Source organism: Uloborus diversus, chromosome 8, assembly GCF_026930045.1.
Source record: "Uloborus diversus isolate 005 chromosome 8, Udiv.v.3.1, whole genome shotgun sequence".
Taxonomy (NCBI): Eukaryota; Metazoa; Arthropoda; class Arachnida; order Araneae; family Uloboridae; genus Uloborus; species Uloborus diversus.
The window spans coordinates 82,953,975-82,974,764 of NC_072738.1; the positions used below are offsets into that span (position 1 = coordinate 82,953,975).

The following is a 20,790-nucleotide window of genomic DNA, read 5'->3' on the forward strand; positions in this document are numbered from 1 at the left end:
GACTTTCAGACATTAAATATCTTTACAAATATCGCATTTTATGTGTTAATTCAACACTCGTGGTTCTATAAAAGTGGATTAAGTCAGTATTTTCTCAATTATTACAAATACATGATGAGCTACATGTCCAGAAAATGTAAAGCATACTTTTTGCTTATGATTCAAAGACTCGACGTTTTTTCCCCCTAATTATATTTCATTTTGATTATAGTTCAACACTTATTGCTATTGTATAATTGAACTGAATCCATGATCATCAGAGAAAACTTGGTGAAATACATTTATGACTCAATATATTAAAGAAAAAATACAATACTTTTCAAAAAAAAAAAAAAATCAAGTTGCCTTTTTTACGCACATTTATGCTGTTTAAAATTCGGCGACTGGTGATTGGTTGTATGAAATCAATGGGAACATGTTTATATTCCGTATGTGATGAAAATCATGAAATCATGTCTTTACTCCGCAAATTGATGCAAGCAGAAGCTGTTTTTGTAAGACTTCGTTGGCCACTGTGCAGAAATAAATGCAAACAGAAGAAACACTTTCCAATAAAGGATGCTAAACCTCTTTGAAGTATGAATATGAGTAAAGCACATAAGTGTACCTATGCACCGGTGATTAGCATTTTGTGAACACCAACCAATGATAATTTACAAGATGAGTCGCAAGGGTTTTTCAATTCAAGGATCAACCTTTTATAGTTGTTTTTTTACAAAAGAAAGTAAGAAAAGTTCTTGATTCCGTGGATTCAAGCAACTATCGTCAAAGGCACTTCAATCATCGGAATCGTTGCGGTCGTTCAGAAGTCCAAGACTTCGACCAAGTCTTCTCAGCTTGCACACCACTTCCTCTTGAACGAGGTTGAAGCACATGGCGATCAAAGCCATGCCAGCAAGAAGGTAAAGCGAACATATGACTAACTTTTCCTGCGTACCATCGTCCGAGACCACCGAGTCTCCTGGCACCAGGTCACCGAATCCTATAGTACTCAAGGTCACGAAGCAAAAGTAGGATCCGTCCAAGTAGTCCCAGCCTTCCCAGACGGAAAAGAGAGCAGCTCCACCACAGATATAGCCTGCTATGATAGCAAGACACAGTGTGATGGGTACTGTTACGCGTGGCTTGTTCCTGTAGTTTGGAGTGTCATCATCAAGGTCATCTTTGCTGAGGTCTGAATTCAGTTTGTTCCTGGAAGCAAAAAAAAAAAAAAGACACATAATAAGTTTATTATATAATTAATATGTATAATAAATACAAGTAATTATGACCAGTTGACACCTATGCAGATCTGCTATGTCAACCCGTTTTTTGTCATTACAACGTGAAATAGCCTTTTGCTGAAGGAATGCATGAGACTTGAAAAATTAAGTGTACTGTTATTTAAGTAGTAATGAAAAAAATATGAGTATAACCTGAGTTTGATCTGGGCTCGGTTTCAGACTCTCGAAGCATCGTAATGTGAAAAATGGCTGCAGTTAAGAAGTATTCAATAGCAGTGGTTATTAATATTTACAGAGAGTGGGCAACGAAGCAACGAAGCAAAAAAAAAAAAAAAAAAAAAAAAACGGTGTCAGATTTGTGGTCATCACTGGCTAAAGAACGGTCGGAAAGGAAACTCGGAACGGAAGGGAAACTCGCCCATTGTCCAGTCCAATAAAACAGCAACGTCCAACCAATAGTGCAACAAAATAAGCTGGTGTACGAAGTGGCAGCAGAATGTAACTAATCTAGTTACTCTATCGCCTACTTTCAAATTAAATCTGAGACTTAAAAGTGTGCATTATTATTAAAACTTTTACAGTCTTCGTAATATATCCTGAGTCGGAGCCGCTGATAGCTTATTATCTACTAGGAGCGCAGGTCAGGTGGAGTTTCAAATTTTTTCCGATTCTCTGCAAAAGAAGTCTTTTCTCCTGGTATTATTCAGCAGTTAAATATGACACAATGAAATGTCCACAGTTTTTTTTGAACACACACACGTGTACACTTTTTTAGCAGACTTTGTATCACACTTTTTGAAATAGCTTTAAAAAAATTTTTTGAGAACGGTTTTCAGAGTACCTATTTGGCTCATCACACTTTTAACACGTTTGGGAACGCATTTGAGAACATAGTTTGAACACTGGCACTTGCCTTTTCTGTTACAACACTTTGTAGACGGTACACTCTTCAAATATATCAATAGTTTTTACAGTTAATTTTGCAGCCATCTCGCAGGGCTGTTGGCAGCTGACGCCGGGCAGAAGACGGGGGATGAGAAGACGGGATCCCGAGGAGCCAAGGCTATTAATTTTGTTGGCACTCACGACACCTGCCAACAACTATTCATTGCAACAAAATTTTTAGTAGTATCATTTTGAGAGATTCTGTACCCCGGTAATAAAAGAAAGGTGTTGAAATAATATCTGTGCAAACGAAAAGTTTATTTCAAAAGTGTGCCCAAAAGTATTTACAATATGTTCTCAAATGTGTTTTCAAACCTAAATTTAACAAATATCCTGAGCGAGTCACAATTGAAACAGATTCGGGAAGCACATTCAAAATTACCTTTTAGTACACATTCCGGCAAAAGGAGCATTTTTTTTTCCAATTAAAGTGTCCTAAAAGTGTTTCCAATGTGTATTGCAAAATTGCAGTGACGGTATACATAAAAATTTTAGAACAAAACTAGAATCATAATGGTCGCAAATGCAGGTTCTTCCAGGAAAAAATATGTAAACACGAAAAAAATTCGTAATGAGAAAAGTTATAGTCAAATAAACTTTAAAATAAAGTATTGTGTAAATGAATTTCAACAACAACGTCATTCTAGTCGGTTTTTGTAAATCCCTTTTATTTACAAATCGTTAACTTAAGCTGTTATAAGCGATTTTAAAAAAAAAATGTTTATTCTGTTTAAGCAGTAATAGGGAAAATTAGCAGCAGTCACCACCAGGTACAATGCGGCTAAATGTAAGAGAAATCATTATTAAACAATTACAAGTTAAACACCTTTCGATTGACCTTGAAGTGACCTTAAAGTAAGGACCTTAAAGTGTATAACAGGCATTAAGTAAGAGGTAAAATCGTTTTATCCAAAATCAAGACACAGGTTTTATAAGAACTAAATAATTAAAATTATATAATTCACAGTAATTATGTAAAAAGTATTATTGACCTCAAATATTTTTTGCAAAAAGTTATCTTACTATTTCAACGAATGGGCTGCCTAGAAATCGTTACAACCTCCTTTTGCCTTCTGTCAAACAGCAATAAGAATTGCAGACAAGTGTTTCAGAGCGATAAGGAGATTATAGTATTCAGTGAAAATTGACAATTCTGAGAAACTGTACAGTACATGCAATATATAAACCTAGTGGTCTCCGCCCTTTCTCCCCCCCCCCCCTCGCTAACGCTCGCCAAGCACCGAAACCGCTATTTTAGCTCGTTCCCACCGCTTACTGGTCACTCAAATTTTCAGTCTAGCTCCAATGACCTTTTTCAACTCTTTGATGCAGGATTTAGAAAATTGGATAGATGATTTTCATGTTAATCAATAGGCCCTGAACGAAAGTATGATACAGCTAGTTAATAAATTCAAATGGCTGTTAGAAACGTTTGGTGGAGGGCACCATATATCGTTTGACATGGAGAGTTTTCTTTACGACATGTCCTCTTACCTACTGCCGATTTAAATGATAATGTTTGCTTTACATTTTCGTAATACAAAATCTGTATTAGTCACGGCGGAACAGAGGTTTGGGCAGCGTGAAACAAATTAATTTTCTAGAAAGTTTGCCTCTGGAATTGTTGATTGTCATACAGAAAGTTGACTGTACATAAAACAGTGTTGAAAACGTGTTATATCAAACTGAGCCGCATCTGCTAGCGCTTTTACGTGAAATTTCAGATGCAATCATTGACCCATTCGCAAGCGCTGACATTAGATGAGTTGCAAGGTGGCCTTGTTTTAGCTTCCGCGTACCGGTTTTTCATACAATGAAACCCCGTTACACCGAATCCGATACAACAAAATATCTGATGAAACGAAATAAATTTTCTCAGTCCTGATTTTATCTCTTTTACATTGCTTGAATTACATTACAACGAAGTTCTCGTTACAATAAACAAAAATTGCGGTCCTCTGAAGTTCGTACCAGGATTTCACTGTATATAGATATACTACCAAAACAGGCCTAATTGCTAACCTGATTAGGGTGGATGAATCTACAATTGAATTTGTTCCTGTATTCGGCGACGCAGCATCTTGAAGCATGATGTGATGAATCTGGTACTGTTCAAGCTGCTGCTGGCGACGTCTCCTCTGATCCCCAAGACGCCGCCGGAAGCAAATTCGGCCGTAGACGTATTTGAAGCTCTTGGCCAGTATGTTACCGATATTAGTCAGGTAGAGGAACATGAGGGGAATTCCAAATATGGCGTAGAGTATTGTCACCAATTTACCCCAGTTTGTTTTTGGAGCGATGTTGCCATAACCTAGGAAAATAAAATGAGTATATGTGAGAATATAGACATAAATGGCACTTATAAGCAATGTAGCCTAGAAAAGCAAAACGGGTTAGCGTGAGAACAAATCCATAACATTCACATTTTTAACCAATGAGCAATGGTGTCATAGCTTAGAAAAAGAAAATAGACTAATATGAAAATAGATTCAAAGTTAGATTTTCCATTATTTTTTTGAAGTTGGCAATAACTTTATAACCTGGAAAAGCAGAATAAGTAAACGTGGTTAAAAATCGATAATAAATATCTTTCAGTATTAATCAGATAATCAATATCACTTAATTGACAAAAATTTGAAGGCTGTACACGTGAGAACTATTCTATAGCATTGATTTTCAGTTTTAAAGCAATGAGAAATAGCTCCATAGCATAGAAAAGTAAACTAGGTAAAGGTAGGAACAGTGCTAAGGAATTGGTTATTGGCTTTCTAATGAGCAATAGCTGCATAACTTAGTGCACAAAAATAAATAATTGTGGGACCAAATTCAATATGGTATACTTTTGTTAACAAAATAGCATTTTTTCTTTATTTTGAAGTCGTTATGTAATGGTCATTTTCTTCTTCGGATAAGAAAGTCAAAACTTTAACATTTTCCTTCGAAACATCGACAAGAAAGGAGGTAGGATTAACTTTTTTTTTTTCCTTTTTTTTTTTTTTCTTCTTTTTTACTATTTGATTTTAGTAAGATTGAGAGGCGAAAAATCACCAAATCAATGCAATGCCTCACAATAAAGTGGTATATATATCACACACAAAAAAAAGTCAAAACTACAAGAAGATAAAGATATAGGTACTTCTGTGTTATTAAAGTGGTACTAAATTGAGTATATTATAATTTTGAGCATAAACAATTGAGTGTAATTACCCAAACGTAAACAATATTGATATCGTGATTTCGAAGTGTATTTCTTCAAAATAGTTTTTTCATCATTTTTGATATAGCAGTTTGTCAAACGTAATGAAATTTCAAAATGACTGGTTTTAAATGAAAGAAAACGAAATGATCTGCAATAGAATATTTTTACTTACACAGACACACATAAATTTAATTTTAAGTATTGAAAACTTTTAGACAAATTCACTTTCCAAGGTGTGATTTATGTCTTTTGACGCATTGGCTTAAGACTTTAGCGAAGTGCAAATCACTTGTGCTTAGACAAGCGATTTCTCAACGCCAATCATTTGCAGCAGTATTAATCTCGGTGCCTTTTCTACTTTCTTCTGCAAGGTGTAAGTCAATTACCTCAAAGTGTGGTTTCAATTTATTTTCCTTTGACATTATGCGATTTCAGCAGGAGTACTCACCAATTTCTACTGGTTGGATAATTGTCAAAATTAACTGGAGGAACTCTATTTTTAAAGTAGTTTTCTTCTACAAAAAATAGTGTGGTGTTTGAAAAGCAGCTCACTAATGTGTTGCACGTTGAAAATTTTTTTCAAGAAATCTGTACTGAGCAACATTCCCACAATTACTTTTGCATCTCCCTTAAAGTAAAAATTAAATAATAAAAACGGTTATACATAAAAACGGTGCAACCTTGCCTCTAAATACAGGTAAAAATCAAGAAAATCTCAACTTGGTTTTCTCAGTTCTCATGATTATCTCAGAAATCTTACTCTTTAACATCTTAAATTTTGTAAATAGTTTTTCTTTTATATATATCATTCATAATTGATGAATAGTTAAGTTACAGTGCCTAGAAAGAATTATGTGCCGACCGCCGCTGTTTTCCCCCCGCGATTCTTGAAGACGCCATCTAGCAATCCGCTAGAGGGCAGTGCGGTTACGAAGCACGCTTCTTTTGACGGAGTTAAAATTAGTTGATGCGGGATTTAGTTATAATTCGGTTATGCGTTGATGTTGTTTTTTCCGCATATCATAAAAACTTTATGAAAGAGTTTCAATATGTTTTAATGGATACATCCAAGTCGATAATTAAGACAAAAAAAGCTACATCTTGTTTTATACCAGCATGCAAAAGTAGTTACGGATCAGGCAAAGAAAAAATTTCGCTTTTCTAAGTTCCCGAAGATGAGGTTAAATTTTTGAAATGGAACTCTGATTTCTTTCAAATATTGCAAAGGTGTAGTCTGCGCCAACACACCTCCCTCCCCTCCTCTGCATCCCAGCGCAGCTAAGGGCAAATTGCTCGAATCACTGGTTTATCAAGATGATCGATAGCTTTTCTTATTGCAGATCTAAATATGTAGATTTAGCTTAGGTATGCCCCCCTCCCCCCCCCAAGAACGGCAGAGCACTCTTCCTCACCCAAAATTTTACGAAGCCCCACCGCACCCCCAAAAAAAATCCCCAATGACACTTAATTAGTTTTTAAACACCTCTAAAAGTTTTGATGGTTTAATTTGCAACCCCCCCCCCCCACCTTGGCATCCATGTTTTAGCTTTAGCTGCAGTTATTAAAATTAATTACTGGAACATTAACTTTACAAGATGGCCGATAGATTTTGAAAATTGCAGACCGTTTTGCTATCGCTGCCGCCCCCACCCCTAGAGCAAACGCAAAACCCATCCTCAGCTCCGAATTTTACCAAGCACCCCACCCTCCAGAAATGTTATACCACAAAAATGAGACTTTAATCTTTTTAAAGCACTTTTTGTAAAAATTTAAAGGGCATAAACAGAGCTACACCCCTCCCCTCCTGCTTTAGTAAAATAATTAGAATTAAATTGCTGAAATGTTTACTTACCGAGATGATCAACTGGTTTTCTACAAAACAGAAACAAATATGCCAATGGTTGCTCTATGGATGTTTTCCAAGGTGATGGCGCAAACCCCCCCCCCCCCCCTCTCATTTTCCTCGCCGTTCGCTCAGTAGTGCTTTTTCCCGTTAATGAGCCTAAAATCATTTTGAAACATCTTCAATAAAAAAATCAATAGTGAAGTCTCCACCATGAGCCAATACCCCCTCCCCCTCCCGGGGTCGGCACCCTTGGTTCAGCTATAATTATTAGGAAAAAAATACTGAAACGATTTATTGACAAAATGACCACTGGCTATTCTATGCAAAAACTTTAGTTAAGAAAGCTCGCCTCAAGGGCGATTGCATCCTCTCTCTTAATTTTACAGAGCCCCCCCCCCCCCCGCCAAAAAAATGGTTTCCTAAAATTGAGACTGAAATTCTTTTAAAATGCCTTATTTTGAAATTTTTGCTAGTGTAGTCTCCATCATGAGCCCTCCCCCCACTTCTTCTTCCTCCGACGGCACCCCTGCTTTAGGTATTACAATTTGAATAAATTACCGTAATATTTATTCACCAAGTAGAATGCAGAAACTTTAGCAAGAGGGATCCAGCCCCAAAAGTCATGCTCCTCCCCCCTGCAATTTTAGCAAACACACCCCAAAATGCAATCCTCATGATAAGACAAAAATCCTTTAAAAACAACTTCTAAACATTTTTTTTAGTTCGTGAAATGAATTCTAAATTTACTTACTTCTCTATTTGATATCAAATTTTCAAATTCAGACTGCATATTTCAGCAAATGATATTTTAATTCGCTGAAATATCTTAGTTTTATTAAGGAAATAAGAGACACGCAGTTCTTCAAAAATCTTCTTTTGACAAATTTTACTCTCTAGTTTCCTTTTTTCTTACTAGGAACAGTAAAATACGAAACCATTATTGCTAACAAACTAGTGCTAAAGTTTCATTAAATTATTTTTTTTTAAATTGCTTTAGAAGCTCATATTGTACAATGTTCAATGTATCAATGTTCGTTAAAGAAGAGTCATGTAATGTTTGGGCGGCTTTGAAAAAATAAATAAACACCCCTGGCACATATAGAACTTATTTGAGAATCTATCTTTTACGTTGAAATAAGTTCGATCCGAAAAATGGGGCTTTTAAGCAGCGAAATCAGCATATAATCGCCCATTTAAAACGAGTCTGATTGAGAAACATAGCGTGCTCCCTGGGCGCAGCGCTATCAGCATTTTCAGCAGATTTGACCGCACTTTTCGTCCGTCGATCGGCACACTACTCTTTCTAGGCACTATAGTTTAGCTTTGACGTAAATTAAACCAAGTATTTCTGCCTTAGTCCTGATTAATGGGCCGGTAACTTACTGAATATACCATGCCTTGCCTTCAATCTTCGAGTTGAACCGAACCATTGTATCGATCACTCGTCAGGTAGTACTATTTCTATATTAGCTCTCAGTTTGTTTGGCACCGCTCGGCTTCCTTAAAAGGTTTTCCACCACCAGCTCAGTCGCTTGCTATGCCGGTCTGATGAGTGCTAGCAAGCACGAAACTGCAGTCCTCGGTTGAAATGATTGAGCTGGCGGTGTATTTCATGTACTCGGATTTAGGTTATTAAGAAAAAGAATATTGCCATTGAAACAATTCCAGATATTCTCTGTTATTATGATAAAATAATATAAAAGTAATTTTAATAACTTCGTTTTAATTTTGTTGTTATTCGCAAGAAAACAGCATCAAACAGTCATGCATGTAGAGGTGGAGTGCCCCCAACATTGTATTCTGTTCTCTCAATGGTCCCGACTTTATGAGATCTTTAAATTGAAGCAAATGTTCCCTTTCAAAATGAAGTTCACCCAAACCTATTTTTATATGGTCTTATTTTATGCGATTTTGTTTGTGCGATTTTTTTTTTTTTTTGCGGTACACATTAAAATTTCATTTAGATTGGGATTTAGTAGTTGAAATTATTTTAAAACGAGTACAAAGTACTATCTTCAAGTGACGACATAGGCATCCCGATGGGAAGTCACTGTGACCTCCCAAAATTTTTCTTATTCGGGAAATTTTGTCCGACTACTCGACAAAACTTAACATGACTTGATATATTTTGATTTCGTTTAAGTATTATCTTGTAAGTTTTAGGGTCATTTTCTATGTGAGACTTTTTTTGCGCGGTCCCTATCCACCGCATAAAAAAAGAAAAATAACAGTTTTGTGAAAACAACTTTTTAAAAATACTCGTGGAGTTTCGAACTTTTTTTTTCGATTTTTTTTAATGCTGTCCCTATCCACCAAATAAAAACAGGTTTTGGTGCATTCATTCATGAAAATGGTGTCTAATATGTAAGCTTCATATCAAATTACATTTCATGTACACATTCATAAAATTAGCTTATGTACTTGCTAGGTTATGTAGCTCCCGCAGAATGATTTACAGTGTGTTTCCGCCATCACGTGCGGGACAATCCGACTCGATAATTTCATCAAAATTTTGTTTTAGATCTTAATCTTCTAATTAAAGAGGAGTAAGCACACTTTTAAACTTTACATTTGTTACTAAGTTATTTAATAAAAATAATAATCTTGACACAGTATTATTTTTATTAAATAACTTTGTAGCTTAAAATTTTATTTATTTTCATTCGTCACGTGCGGGACATCCAAAGTCAACCTTTTGTAGTTTGCTATATACATTACTTAATATTTTTGCACCCTTAATATAGCAGACGAAACAAATTGCAGTTTTTTAAACCAAAGGTTTCAGCATAAAGGCAACATATCTCATTTGTTGAGGAAGAATAATTTAAACCATTAAAAAACAATATGTATGTGGGCATTCTAATGAAAACTGTCATTTTGTACCGCACGTGACGGTTCCTATATTTCATAAAAAAGAAATAATTTCAAAAGGTAATAACAAACTTTCTTGCTTAAGAAGTCACATATAAGTTTTTGATTTCTAAAGAAACAAAATTTTGCTCATTATCCTTTTAAATTATGATTTTTAATGAAATCTATAAAGCATCACGTTCGGAACAACATTACAATTTTCCATGAAATAGCACTATAAATATTTTGTTTCTATTGGTGAAAAATTTATGAACTCCTTCTGGAACAGGAAAATAGAAGGAAAAAGCTCCACAGGATTCGTTAGATTGTGTCTCTTAAACATGTTTAAAATATTTGACTCCTTTATTGAATGCTGGCTGAGGTTAAACTGCAACCAAGTTTGAGTTACCCGATAGTATTATCTTCCCTAGAACTATCTGTTTTTGACATCAAATTACGTAAAACGAACTACCTTATATAAATTTTCTAGTAGGAGATTCTGGCCTTAAAATGTCATCACCGTTCTTTCTTTTTCTTGTTCATGAGAATCCTCTGGGATATCGGAAAACGTTAAAATGCTTTTTTAGGGCATAATGCTATTTCCATACATTTTTCTAAATTTTCCTGCACATGAGAATTTTAAAATGATAAAAAAATGCAGTTGAATGAAATATGTGAGACTTTAACCAGTGTAGATAGTAAGGTTTAGTGTTACTATTAAGCTATAGCTCTAATCTAGTGCCACTGATAATCAATAATTACGTAATGTGTAACACATGCATTTTATTAGCATTTATCACAGATAACTTTTGAATAATGTTTGAAATTTAGTATTCTTAATGTATATTAGCTAACTGTTGAATATTAAAATTATAAAATACTGATGGTCGCTCTCTTTTGCATAAACTCTGTTTCATAAGAACGATCTTAAATTTGCATAACTATTTATGTATGATTTAAATATCACGGAATCCTAGTTTCATGAAAGTATTAATTCAGGAGTTTAGGGAAAATATTTGTAATACTTTAAGCTTCAGTTAAGTTTGTCTTATTTTCAAGTGTTAGTTAAAAGGCGAAAATCAAATATTTTGTGAGTGGGTGGTTGCAAAAATTCAAAAATTGAAGCAAAAAACTTACATATTACAATATTTTAGCAAACTACATATAGACTTTTCAAAGAGGGAAAATTAAAAATTTTTGCAAGGTGGCGGCTATAAAAAAGTATTTTGTTCTTGTCGCCTACAGCGAAAAAAAAAAAAAAAGTTTGTTTCAATTCTAAAATTTTCCCCGGTTGTGTGGTTGCGGATGGGTAGAAAAGAATTTAACTATACTTTTTTTTAACCACATGCTTTTACCTCATTCACTAATGGAATACTTTTTTGCTTTTAGTGTATGCAAATATTAAGTATGAAGTAACTTGTGACCTGATATAAACTGAATTGAGTGCCAAAATCAGGATCTCGGTTTTTACTTACTCGTTGGAGATTGCAGTTCACGATTGTGTTCCATGTGGAACGGCAAAAGGAGCCTTCAGTCTGAACCATGTTGCGATTTGTTACCTAGTGGGATCGAACAGTCAATGGATAGCTGCTGTTTTGCAAGGCAGGAATTGCAGGCAAGTGATATGCTTGGTTCTTTCTTGGATAGCTTTGTCCGTGGTTGCTTAAATTCTTCTAAAGCTTCCTTGGTAAATCAGGAAGGTTCTAATCAATTACAGTAAACCAATTTAATTTGTCTAGAAGGTTCTCGCGATATGACTGGCTTAAACAGGCGCGATTTCGCAATTCTTCAGAAAGTTTCAAGGTCAATTTCAGAAAGGTTACTGACTTCAAGCGGAAAACGTTCCTGGTTTTTCCAAGATATGTTACAGCCAGAAATTGGCCAGCTGCCTATTATTTTCCAGAAACGTTTCTGAATCGTTTTTACAGTGTGTACATTGGTATTATAAATTTAGTACACATACATTTAAGCACAGTAGTTTAAGCTGTAGAATACAGTAAAAGTCCCTAAGACGTAGTTTTCTGCCATGTGCAAGTTAAGAGCAGTAACTGCATTTTTTTCATTTTTCATTTTTTTGCATTTTTGTCATCTATGGTACGTTATCTTGTTGCACAAGCTCGCTTATTTGGTTTCTGCTGAAAAAAAGGCGCGAAAAATACGTATAATTTCAACATTTTAAAACGCGTTTCTTCAACTATCTCGAAAACTCATTTCTATCGACACTGCCATTTACCTGTACACGGAACTATTTGTCTTATAAATTTTGAAAAATTATTGTTTTCACACGAAATTGTAGTTAAACATTTTTATTAATGCTGTAATCATATATACAAATATTGTCTATTTTCTGAAACTTTAGAAACAAATTCTTCAGAAAATACGAATACTTTTATTATTTTTCTTTTCAATGGGAAGAAGATTTTTGAGAAAAGTAAGGACATACGTAGCAAACTTTCAGCGAATTTGCATAGAAAGGGAAACAAAAATCATATCTTCCTTACATCATTTTATTCTTTAAAAACGCAAGCCGATTACAAGTCAACCCCTAAGCAAATAAATTTCAAAAAGAATTTCTAAAGCGAAGTAATTTCAAGACGCAATAGCTTAGCTCGGATTGGAGCGAAACTTCATTTCGCAGGACTTTATTATCCTCTTAAAATCTTCACAGCTTACATTCGTCGGAAATTAAAAATCCTAAACCTTATTTAGAGCTCGCTTTAATCACCCCGAAATAATTAAATTAAGTCATAAGCAAGGACTTATATTATTACTGTGAAAGAAAATAATCATTATTTTTTAATATTTTGATGCAGGGACATTTTCCTCCGAGTTTAACGACATTCCCGACTGGAAGTCGTGTAACTATAATTATGTATCCAAAAATATCAAAATTGTCTTACGGAATTCGAAAGCTTTTTACTTCGATTTTTACTTTTCTTAGTGATAACGTTTTTATTTATTTTTTTTCCGTTGTAGGAGGTATTTCATATTTTTATTTGAAAGAGAAGAGAAAGAAATGCTAGGTGTTGAGCTAAGTTTTAAACTTTGAAAATTTAAAAATAAGAGCTTACGAGTTTTACTTTAAACATTGTTTGTAAATACCAGCTTAAGATTAGTTTACCTTACATATTTTATTATAATTTATTATTATTATTAATTCTAAATGCAGAACATAATTCTAGAATGAATGCAACAATTTAAATCTTTCTAATATCTTCCTTAATGCCTGAAACTGTAGTTATAGAAAACTGAAATAACACAACTTGTAGTACAAATGTGCAATTTTAACATTTTTTAGAGGTAAAGAAAATGTTTAGGCAACTGTCCAAAAAATTAATCAACATTTATATACTCTTCAACTGCAAAAGTCTCAAGTTGCCCTTGCTAACAAAACTGCTATGAGATGACACACATGATCAAAGCTATCGAATTTACGATACAAAAAAAGCATCTAACGAAATTGAACCGACAGTTAATTATATGGTAATCAATATTCAAAGAGCGCCCTCTTGTGCACATGCAAATCTATGGATTACCATGGATATTTTCCAAAAGAGGAGCGTACTTATGTGAAAAAGCGATATGGGTTTTTTATTATGATTTTTTTGTATTATAAACTTTTTTTTATATATTTTGTATTATGGAAACTAAAAATAATAAAATTAATTTTTTTCTGATCCTTTACCAAAAACTTTCGTTTAAACTCTAGTAATTTTTAATAAATGGTAAATTAGTTCTGAACACAAGACCAATTAATGATCATAATTATAATTTTTACATTTCAAATTCAGTGCCACGTTTGTCTTGATGCTCTTAATTTGATACCTGCTTTGCTGATATGACCGATCGATTTGTATAGATATTTCGAGCAGCAACGTAGCTCTAAAACATAGTTTATAGCTTTACCCTCATCTTTTCCCCAGCAGCCAGCATATTACGCAGAAACCTAAATCAAAGTGCTCTATTTCGATCTCCCCCTATAATTTCGAACGTACTAGGTTCTATCATGCGGAAGTTCTACCCTAATCCCCGGAACAAAATTCGCACCACATAAGCAGTGAAGCGTTAAATTCATGTTGGCATGCTACATGCATATCAATTCGTAATTCCCAGAATCCCTGTAAAAGCGAAGGTAAGACCACAGCTTTTTCTTATGTATTGAAGAAGAAAGCATTCTTATTCCACTATTTTTTTCTCCTTCCTAAAAGGAATTCTTTTGGATTAACTTCATCCCCCTTTTCTTTTCTTCTCATAAGATGGCAACGTTTTCTTTTCAGGCGAGGAGCATACATAAAATGCGAATGAATCTAGAAAAGATCTGCTTAAAAAAAAAAAAAAAAAAAAAAAAAAAAAAACTCGGAACGAATCCACTTGATGTTAATAAATTAGTTTTCTTGGCGGACTTTAGCATTTGGGATATGCAAACGTTCCTCAAAATATTTAATTTCAAAATAAATCCTTTCAACAAGATTTATTTCTGCTAGTTTAAAAAAACTCCATCATAACTTAGCTGCATTATATTATTACTAATGTAAACGCATTTCTAAATAAAACGGAATCTATGTATCGTAGAGTTAAAAGGAAATTTAACTATAAGGAAATAGGGGGGAACTAGGGGAAGCAGAAATGCGAAAAACAGAAAAAAAGAAAAAGTCCGTGCGTCCTAGAAAATTAGTATTTGGTTGATTTTACTTATTCCATTGCAAAATAAACTGCAATTTATTTTGATAGGTTTTCAAAGAGAAACTACTTCGCTCCTAAAAATCAGTATTTTATTTTTACAAGTAAAAAATGTAACTGGTAAGAAAAGATTTTGGGATAGAAGATGTGCAGTGATTTTAATAATTTTCAATTCAGTTACTCAAATATCCAATTAAAACTTTTACTTCAATTACAGTTTCTGGGCACATAATTTTTAAGTTATGTGTTTACCGTATGCTTTTCAACGTAACGTAAAATTTAAAGCATTTTTACATTTAAATTCTTGTCATGAACACAGAAAATAAGGTTCTAGAGACAATAGCAGGTATCGAAGAAACGTGTTTTCTTTTATTGGAAATTTAAAATTTGAAATTTTCTGCGCAAAATTAATTTCTTCCTTTATATTTTTTAAATGAAGGATTTCCCCCCCCCCCCCTCAATATTTCAAGAATGAAGTAGAATGTTATTAATTGGAAAAATCTCTTATACAAGTCTTCGGTCTCCTGCATAGAACTCAAAAATAATTATTTTTTATAAAGTTAAAGTTAAATTTTTCCATTGCGAAGAAAATAATTATCCTGCGCAACATGTGCTTCTGACACTATTTCTATTAATTCTTTTGTAAAAAAAATCTCCTGAACTCAAATAATATAACCGTTTTTAGCCATTACCCTCCACTTTTTGGAAATAGATCTCCTATATTTGATTTTACTTTTCGACAATACCACAGCCATTATTTTTCTATCGATGGTAAGGGGCCGTTTTTTTTTTTTTTTTTTTTTTTGACAAGACAAAGCCAAATAGATAAAAATCGGCAGCAAGAAGAGAGATTAATGGCATATTAGCCCCTAAAGTATAGCTTTTAAATAAATAAACAAAAAAAAAAAAAAACTCATTTTTTTCTTTTTTTTTTGTTTTACTTTTTTTTTCTATAAAAACTAGACTATCTAATTCATTCGTCTAAGTCCCGTATTCGAATATATGTTTCGATTGCAAAAATTAAAAAGAAAAAAAATGAAAGGAATTGTAGCATGTTGCCAAGACTCACATCGCAAGGACACAATCCCCTATGTCTCGATCCTTACTTCAAAAGTATATTTTCTTGAATTTTTCATCTCCATAGCCTTTCAGAAGATTGATAACGGTTAATTAAAGCATCATTTTAAGCCAAATAATGATAATGGCTATGAAATTATCGAAAAGAGAGAGGGGAGCTATTTCCAAAAAGGTGTCGATTGATGAGCAGAACGGTTATTAAAACTTTGGATTCAGAAGGTCATTTTATACAAAAAATCTGCAGGAATAGCGTCTAAACATTTTTATTCAAAATTTGCATTTTTTAATTCAAAATGAAAAATTTACCTTAAACTTCAAAAAAAGAAAAAAAAATTATTTGAATTTTGACATCTTGAATTCAAATTATGTTTTTCGCAATCACGAGTGTGTGTATGTAGGCGTGTGTGTTTGTGTGTGGGGGGCATGTGTGTTTTTGTGTAGGGGGTATGTGTATGTATGTGTAGGCATGTGTGTTTGTGTCTGTGTGCTGGCATAAGTGTGTGGGTAGTTGTGTGTATGAATGTGTGTGGGGGATGGGGTATGTGTATGTATGTGTAGGCATATATATGTGTTTGTGTCTGTGTGCAGGCATGAATGTGTGGGTAGTTGTGTGTAAGTGTAGGTGTCTGTATGTATGTGTGTGTATGTGTTTGTGTAGGTATGTAGGTGTAGGTGTGTGTAGGAGTATGTGTGTGTATGTGTGCGTGTGTGTAGTTGTGTATGCATGCGCGTTTGTGTTGGACATGGATGCAACCTGGAGACGGCTTTTGCTAGATGTGCAGCATCGTGAGGAGCCCGTCGACGGTGATGGTGCGGAGGGTGGCGGCGGGAAAATAAAACGATAGGACATCAAAACAGTTATGTGAGAACAATAAGCAATCGTGATTGCTCAAAAATCATTTCTTTGAGTACCACGCAGGAAACCAAAGGATTCATATAAAAAAAATGAATTTGAACGTTATGAGTTCAAATTTACCATCACGAGTCGTCATAGGACTCTACTCCTTGGATTTCTTGCTTTTACAATTGGAATGCAATGCAAATGGCCAATAAATAAAATTCTATGGCCGATATCCACCAGTACATTTATCATTAATATTATTTACAGCGTATAACGTTATGTATTTTTATTTTTTTATCATTCTTCAATGATAGAAATCAGTAATCTGAAAATTTCGTACTTATCTGGAGTTTTATTGTTTAAGTTTATCTATGTAAGTAAGTGTTTTTTCCTGAGAAAACATAATGTCATCCAAAAAAGAAAAACATTTTTTTATTTAAAGTCTACCTTGAATTAAGCCTTCAAAATAAATAAATTAATTAATTAATAAATTAATTAATTAATAAATAAATGAATAAAATAAAATCCAACCGTAGTCGATTTGTGACTATGACGACGAAAACTTCACTCTCTAAAAATTGTTGAAAACACTGCCGTCATCATAATAATAGGCAATTCATGAATGCTCAAAAAAATCAAACTTCTCAATTTGTTTTCATTTTAATTAAAATCTTAAAAAGTAGCTTTTTTATGTGTTCGCTTTTAAAAAATTATTTCGGAATTGTTTTACAAATAAAATAGTTATAAATTTAGTAAAAGTGATGGATTAAAATCTATGCGAACTCAAATTGTAATAGTACAAATTGTTTCAAGCTCTTAAAGTTTGGTCTACTATCCAATATGTCAAACATCTGAACATAATCACACAATTTCTACAGTTCTCTGAGTATGACGCATTGTATTATTACTTCTGACAAGGCACGCAAGCCTGAAGAATGTTTCAACAAATTTTTCTTGGGGATTACTGGGGAAAACTTCAGCTGATAAGAAAAATATGTCCTGGCACTCTTCTAATGAATACAGCTCCGAAAATAAATCTAGACAGACGTTTTTCATTTTCCCCTCGTCCTCCATGACCCCCCCCCCCCCCGGTAATCTTGCTCTTCTGGAGGAAGATAAAGAAGGAATTTCTTCCGCCACAAATTGTAATGATTCGAAAAGTGACAAAAGTGAAAGGAAGAAAAATAGAGTAAAACATTTGGATAACGCGGGATTATTTCGACTCGTATTGGTAACATGCCAGATTAAAAGTGTGAAATGAAATTACATTGTATCTTCAACAAGTCCTATTAATTAATGTGATTAAAAGAGCTACAGCGATACTTTATATTTTGCCCAAATCTAGACACTTGGAAATAAAAACAATTTGCAGGTTCACAAAATAGACGATAGCTTCGCGAGGTTTTAAAACTTAAAGTTTTGAATTTGCCAAATAATCCCGAATATCTAAATTGAATGTTCTGCATGTATAAACACAATATGTTTCTTACATTTAAAAAAAATAATAAAAACGTGAATTTTTTTCTGACAATTAAATGTTGTCGCAATTAAGAAGTGCAGCTAAGTTATAACTCCTATTTCTGAACATTATAATTTTGCATAAGTTTGAGTTTGCAAACGTCAGATTTTTTATTGCAAAAACAAAAAAAAAGAAAAACTGCTAATTTTGGGTATATTACCTCGACAGTCAGATGATTCACCCCACTACATCAGGTTAAATGCTCCACTTGAGGTAACATTACCAAACTTCGTATAACAGGCAAATTTATTAACAGTTAACTAAATGAATGCAAATCAATAAGAATCATAATACAAGCAACGTAATAATTATTAATTTACACAAAAAAATCCTAATGCATTTTATTTATGCGTTATAATGTTTGTAAAATATAATAAATTTAGAAATTAGAGAAAAAGACCTACTGTGAATTTTATTATATTTCGCCACTTTCAAAATTATCTTACTTAGTTCTAGATTTTTTAATTTACTATGCATTTGTAGTAAACGCGAGCTATACAAAATCAAATTTTATTAAGCTGCAAAATGTTACATAATACAGTTAGCTGTTGATAAAATAAAAAAAAATAATGACAACTTCTTAGAAATAAATTTAAATATTGCACTTTTAGAAATAGAATCAACTGCAAGTAGCATCGCTTCAAAAGAAAATGAAAATGAAGCTTTTTTTTTTCTTTTTTATATTTTTTTGAACTGAGTGTGCAGATATACACCGACGTATACCATCCCGAATCTCATCAACTCAGAGTTACCAAGTCTCTTAATTTTGTCACATGGCAAAGACAGAATGCATCCGCTTTAGCGGCTTCATTGTACTTTAACACACAAAGCTTACGTTCGACGAGCACGACCAGTTGGTTAATCACGTGACAGCAACGACGTCAGCGATTACCAACCGGTTGTTCACGAACCAATGCTTTATCGAACGCTTTCGTTTGATCAGCGGTTACTTGCTCAGACATGACGCAGACGAATAACACGCAGGTGAAAAATACATATAATTGGTCAAAAATGTCACGTGGTTTCATCAACCAATCAACCAGCTAGAGTTGCGGTCGACCGGTACATCAACCGATGAGGCTCATAAAACGACATCGGTAGCAACCAGTTTACCGGTAGCTATCAAGAACACTGCGGTTAGCAACCGGTTACTCATCGGTCGACCGGTGAAGTTCGTCGAACGCAAGCAAACAATACCAATTTAAATATGTTGTCAACTAGCTACCAGAAATATTTATTTACCAGATATCAAACGTTTTATATATCATTCGTTCGAAAACCCAAGCATCAGTAGATACCAGTTTTTTGTAAGCGTCTCTTATATTTTTATACTCCTTGCTTAAGAGCTATGGCGATTATATAAAATTGGATGATGCAACTTTTAATCTCATCTCGTGACGTGAATAAACGCGCAATTATGCCAACAATTGGACTCAATTCTTAAATTTTCGTTGCTAACATTTGTTCATTATAATGATGATAAATGAATTGAAAATACTGTATCCGACTAACGTAAATTCAAATCACACGCTGCTTCCTCGGTCCCGTCTAAACTATAAACTTCGAAGCATTACTATTCATACATCCGGAAAAGTAAGAATAATGTTGCTACCCAATGGTTCCCCGCAAACCAGCCGACGATTTTAGGTGGCAACAAATTTCTGAAATAAAACGGTGTCAGTAAAAATCATTAAATTGGCCAGAAATAAGTTAGTTGATGGAGAAAAAAATAAAGTCATTAATTTTATCAACAATGAAAAGAAGTAGTATTTTAAATATTTACTGAAAATGGATTATTGAAGTCGTTTATAATTTTATTCATTTAGTGTTTGAACACAATGTAGCGGATAATATTGTCGACGGTTTGGGGGGGGGGAGTCATGTCCCCATGACCCTGTTATTCGATCCTGACAGGTGTTGCAACTCACAGGTTGGGGGAACACCGATTATTTGAAGCAACAGTTTTAGCAACTAGCCGAATGTTGTATTTCATAAAACAGAAAAAAATGTAAACCTCAGAAAAGAATTCTCCAATTTAGAAAAAAATTCGTCTTAGTTTTCAGTTTTCCAAACATTTTGTAAGCTTTTTTTTTTTTTTTACATTTAAAAATAAAAACTTCCTAGTGCACACATGATTGCGATCTTATAGTTTTCTGGCAAAAAAAAAAAGATAAAGATAATTATCGGATTTATATCAACACAAGTAAATAATATTCAGTGCGGGGCACATTATCCTGTCGAGTCATCAGTGGGGCAAATAATCTGTAATCAGGTGGGGCATATTACCTTTTTGTCAAGGTTAATCGCTTCGCCACCTCCTGTTCAAACATCAATCCAATTTTGCTGCAATCAACGATAAGAGCCTTCTTTATGGTGTTCTCTTACTGTATAAACAGATAATTTAACAGAATATTGGAACGCTAGAAAAAAATCTAAAAAGTACTCACTTAGATCAAGCGTTAAAAAGTGTCGCTCTTATCTTTCACTTTGCTATAACTCTATAATTACCCCTAAAAATTCAATAAGAATAGCTGTTGTGTATGCATAATACTTCTTTATACACAAATACTCTTTAAAATTTGAAACGGATTCACCTTATTATGAAATCGT

General features: G+C 33.7%; 1 protein-coding gene across 1 annotated transcript in view; it reads right to left on the minus strand.

Moving 5' to 3' along the window:
• Positions 1-359: 359 nt before the first annotated feature.
• Positions 360-20,790, minus strand: part of LOC129228452 (potassium channel subfamily K member 9-like) — a 210,908-nt gene continuing 190,477 nt past the window's right edge. Inside the window, exons 2-3 of the mRNA XM_054863133.1 lie at positions 4,191-4,479; positions 360-1,191 (exon numbers count right to left, since the gene is read on the minus strand). Of these exons, the coding sequence (XP_054719108.1) occupies positions 777-1,191; positions 4,191-4,479 (704 nt within the window). The 3' untranslated portion in view covers positions 360-776. The remainder of the gene's footprint in view (positions 1,192-4,190; positions 4,480-20,790) is intronic.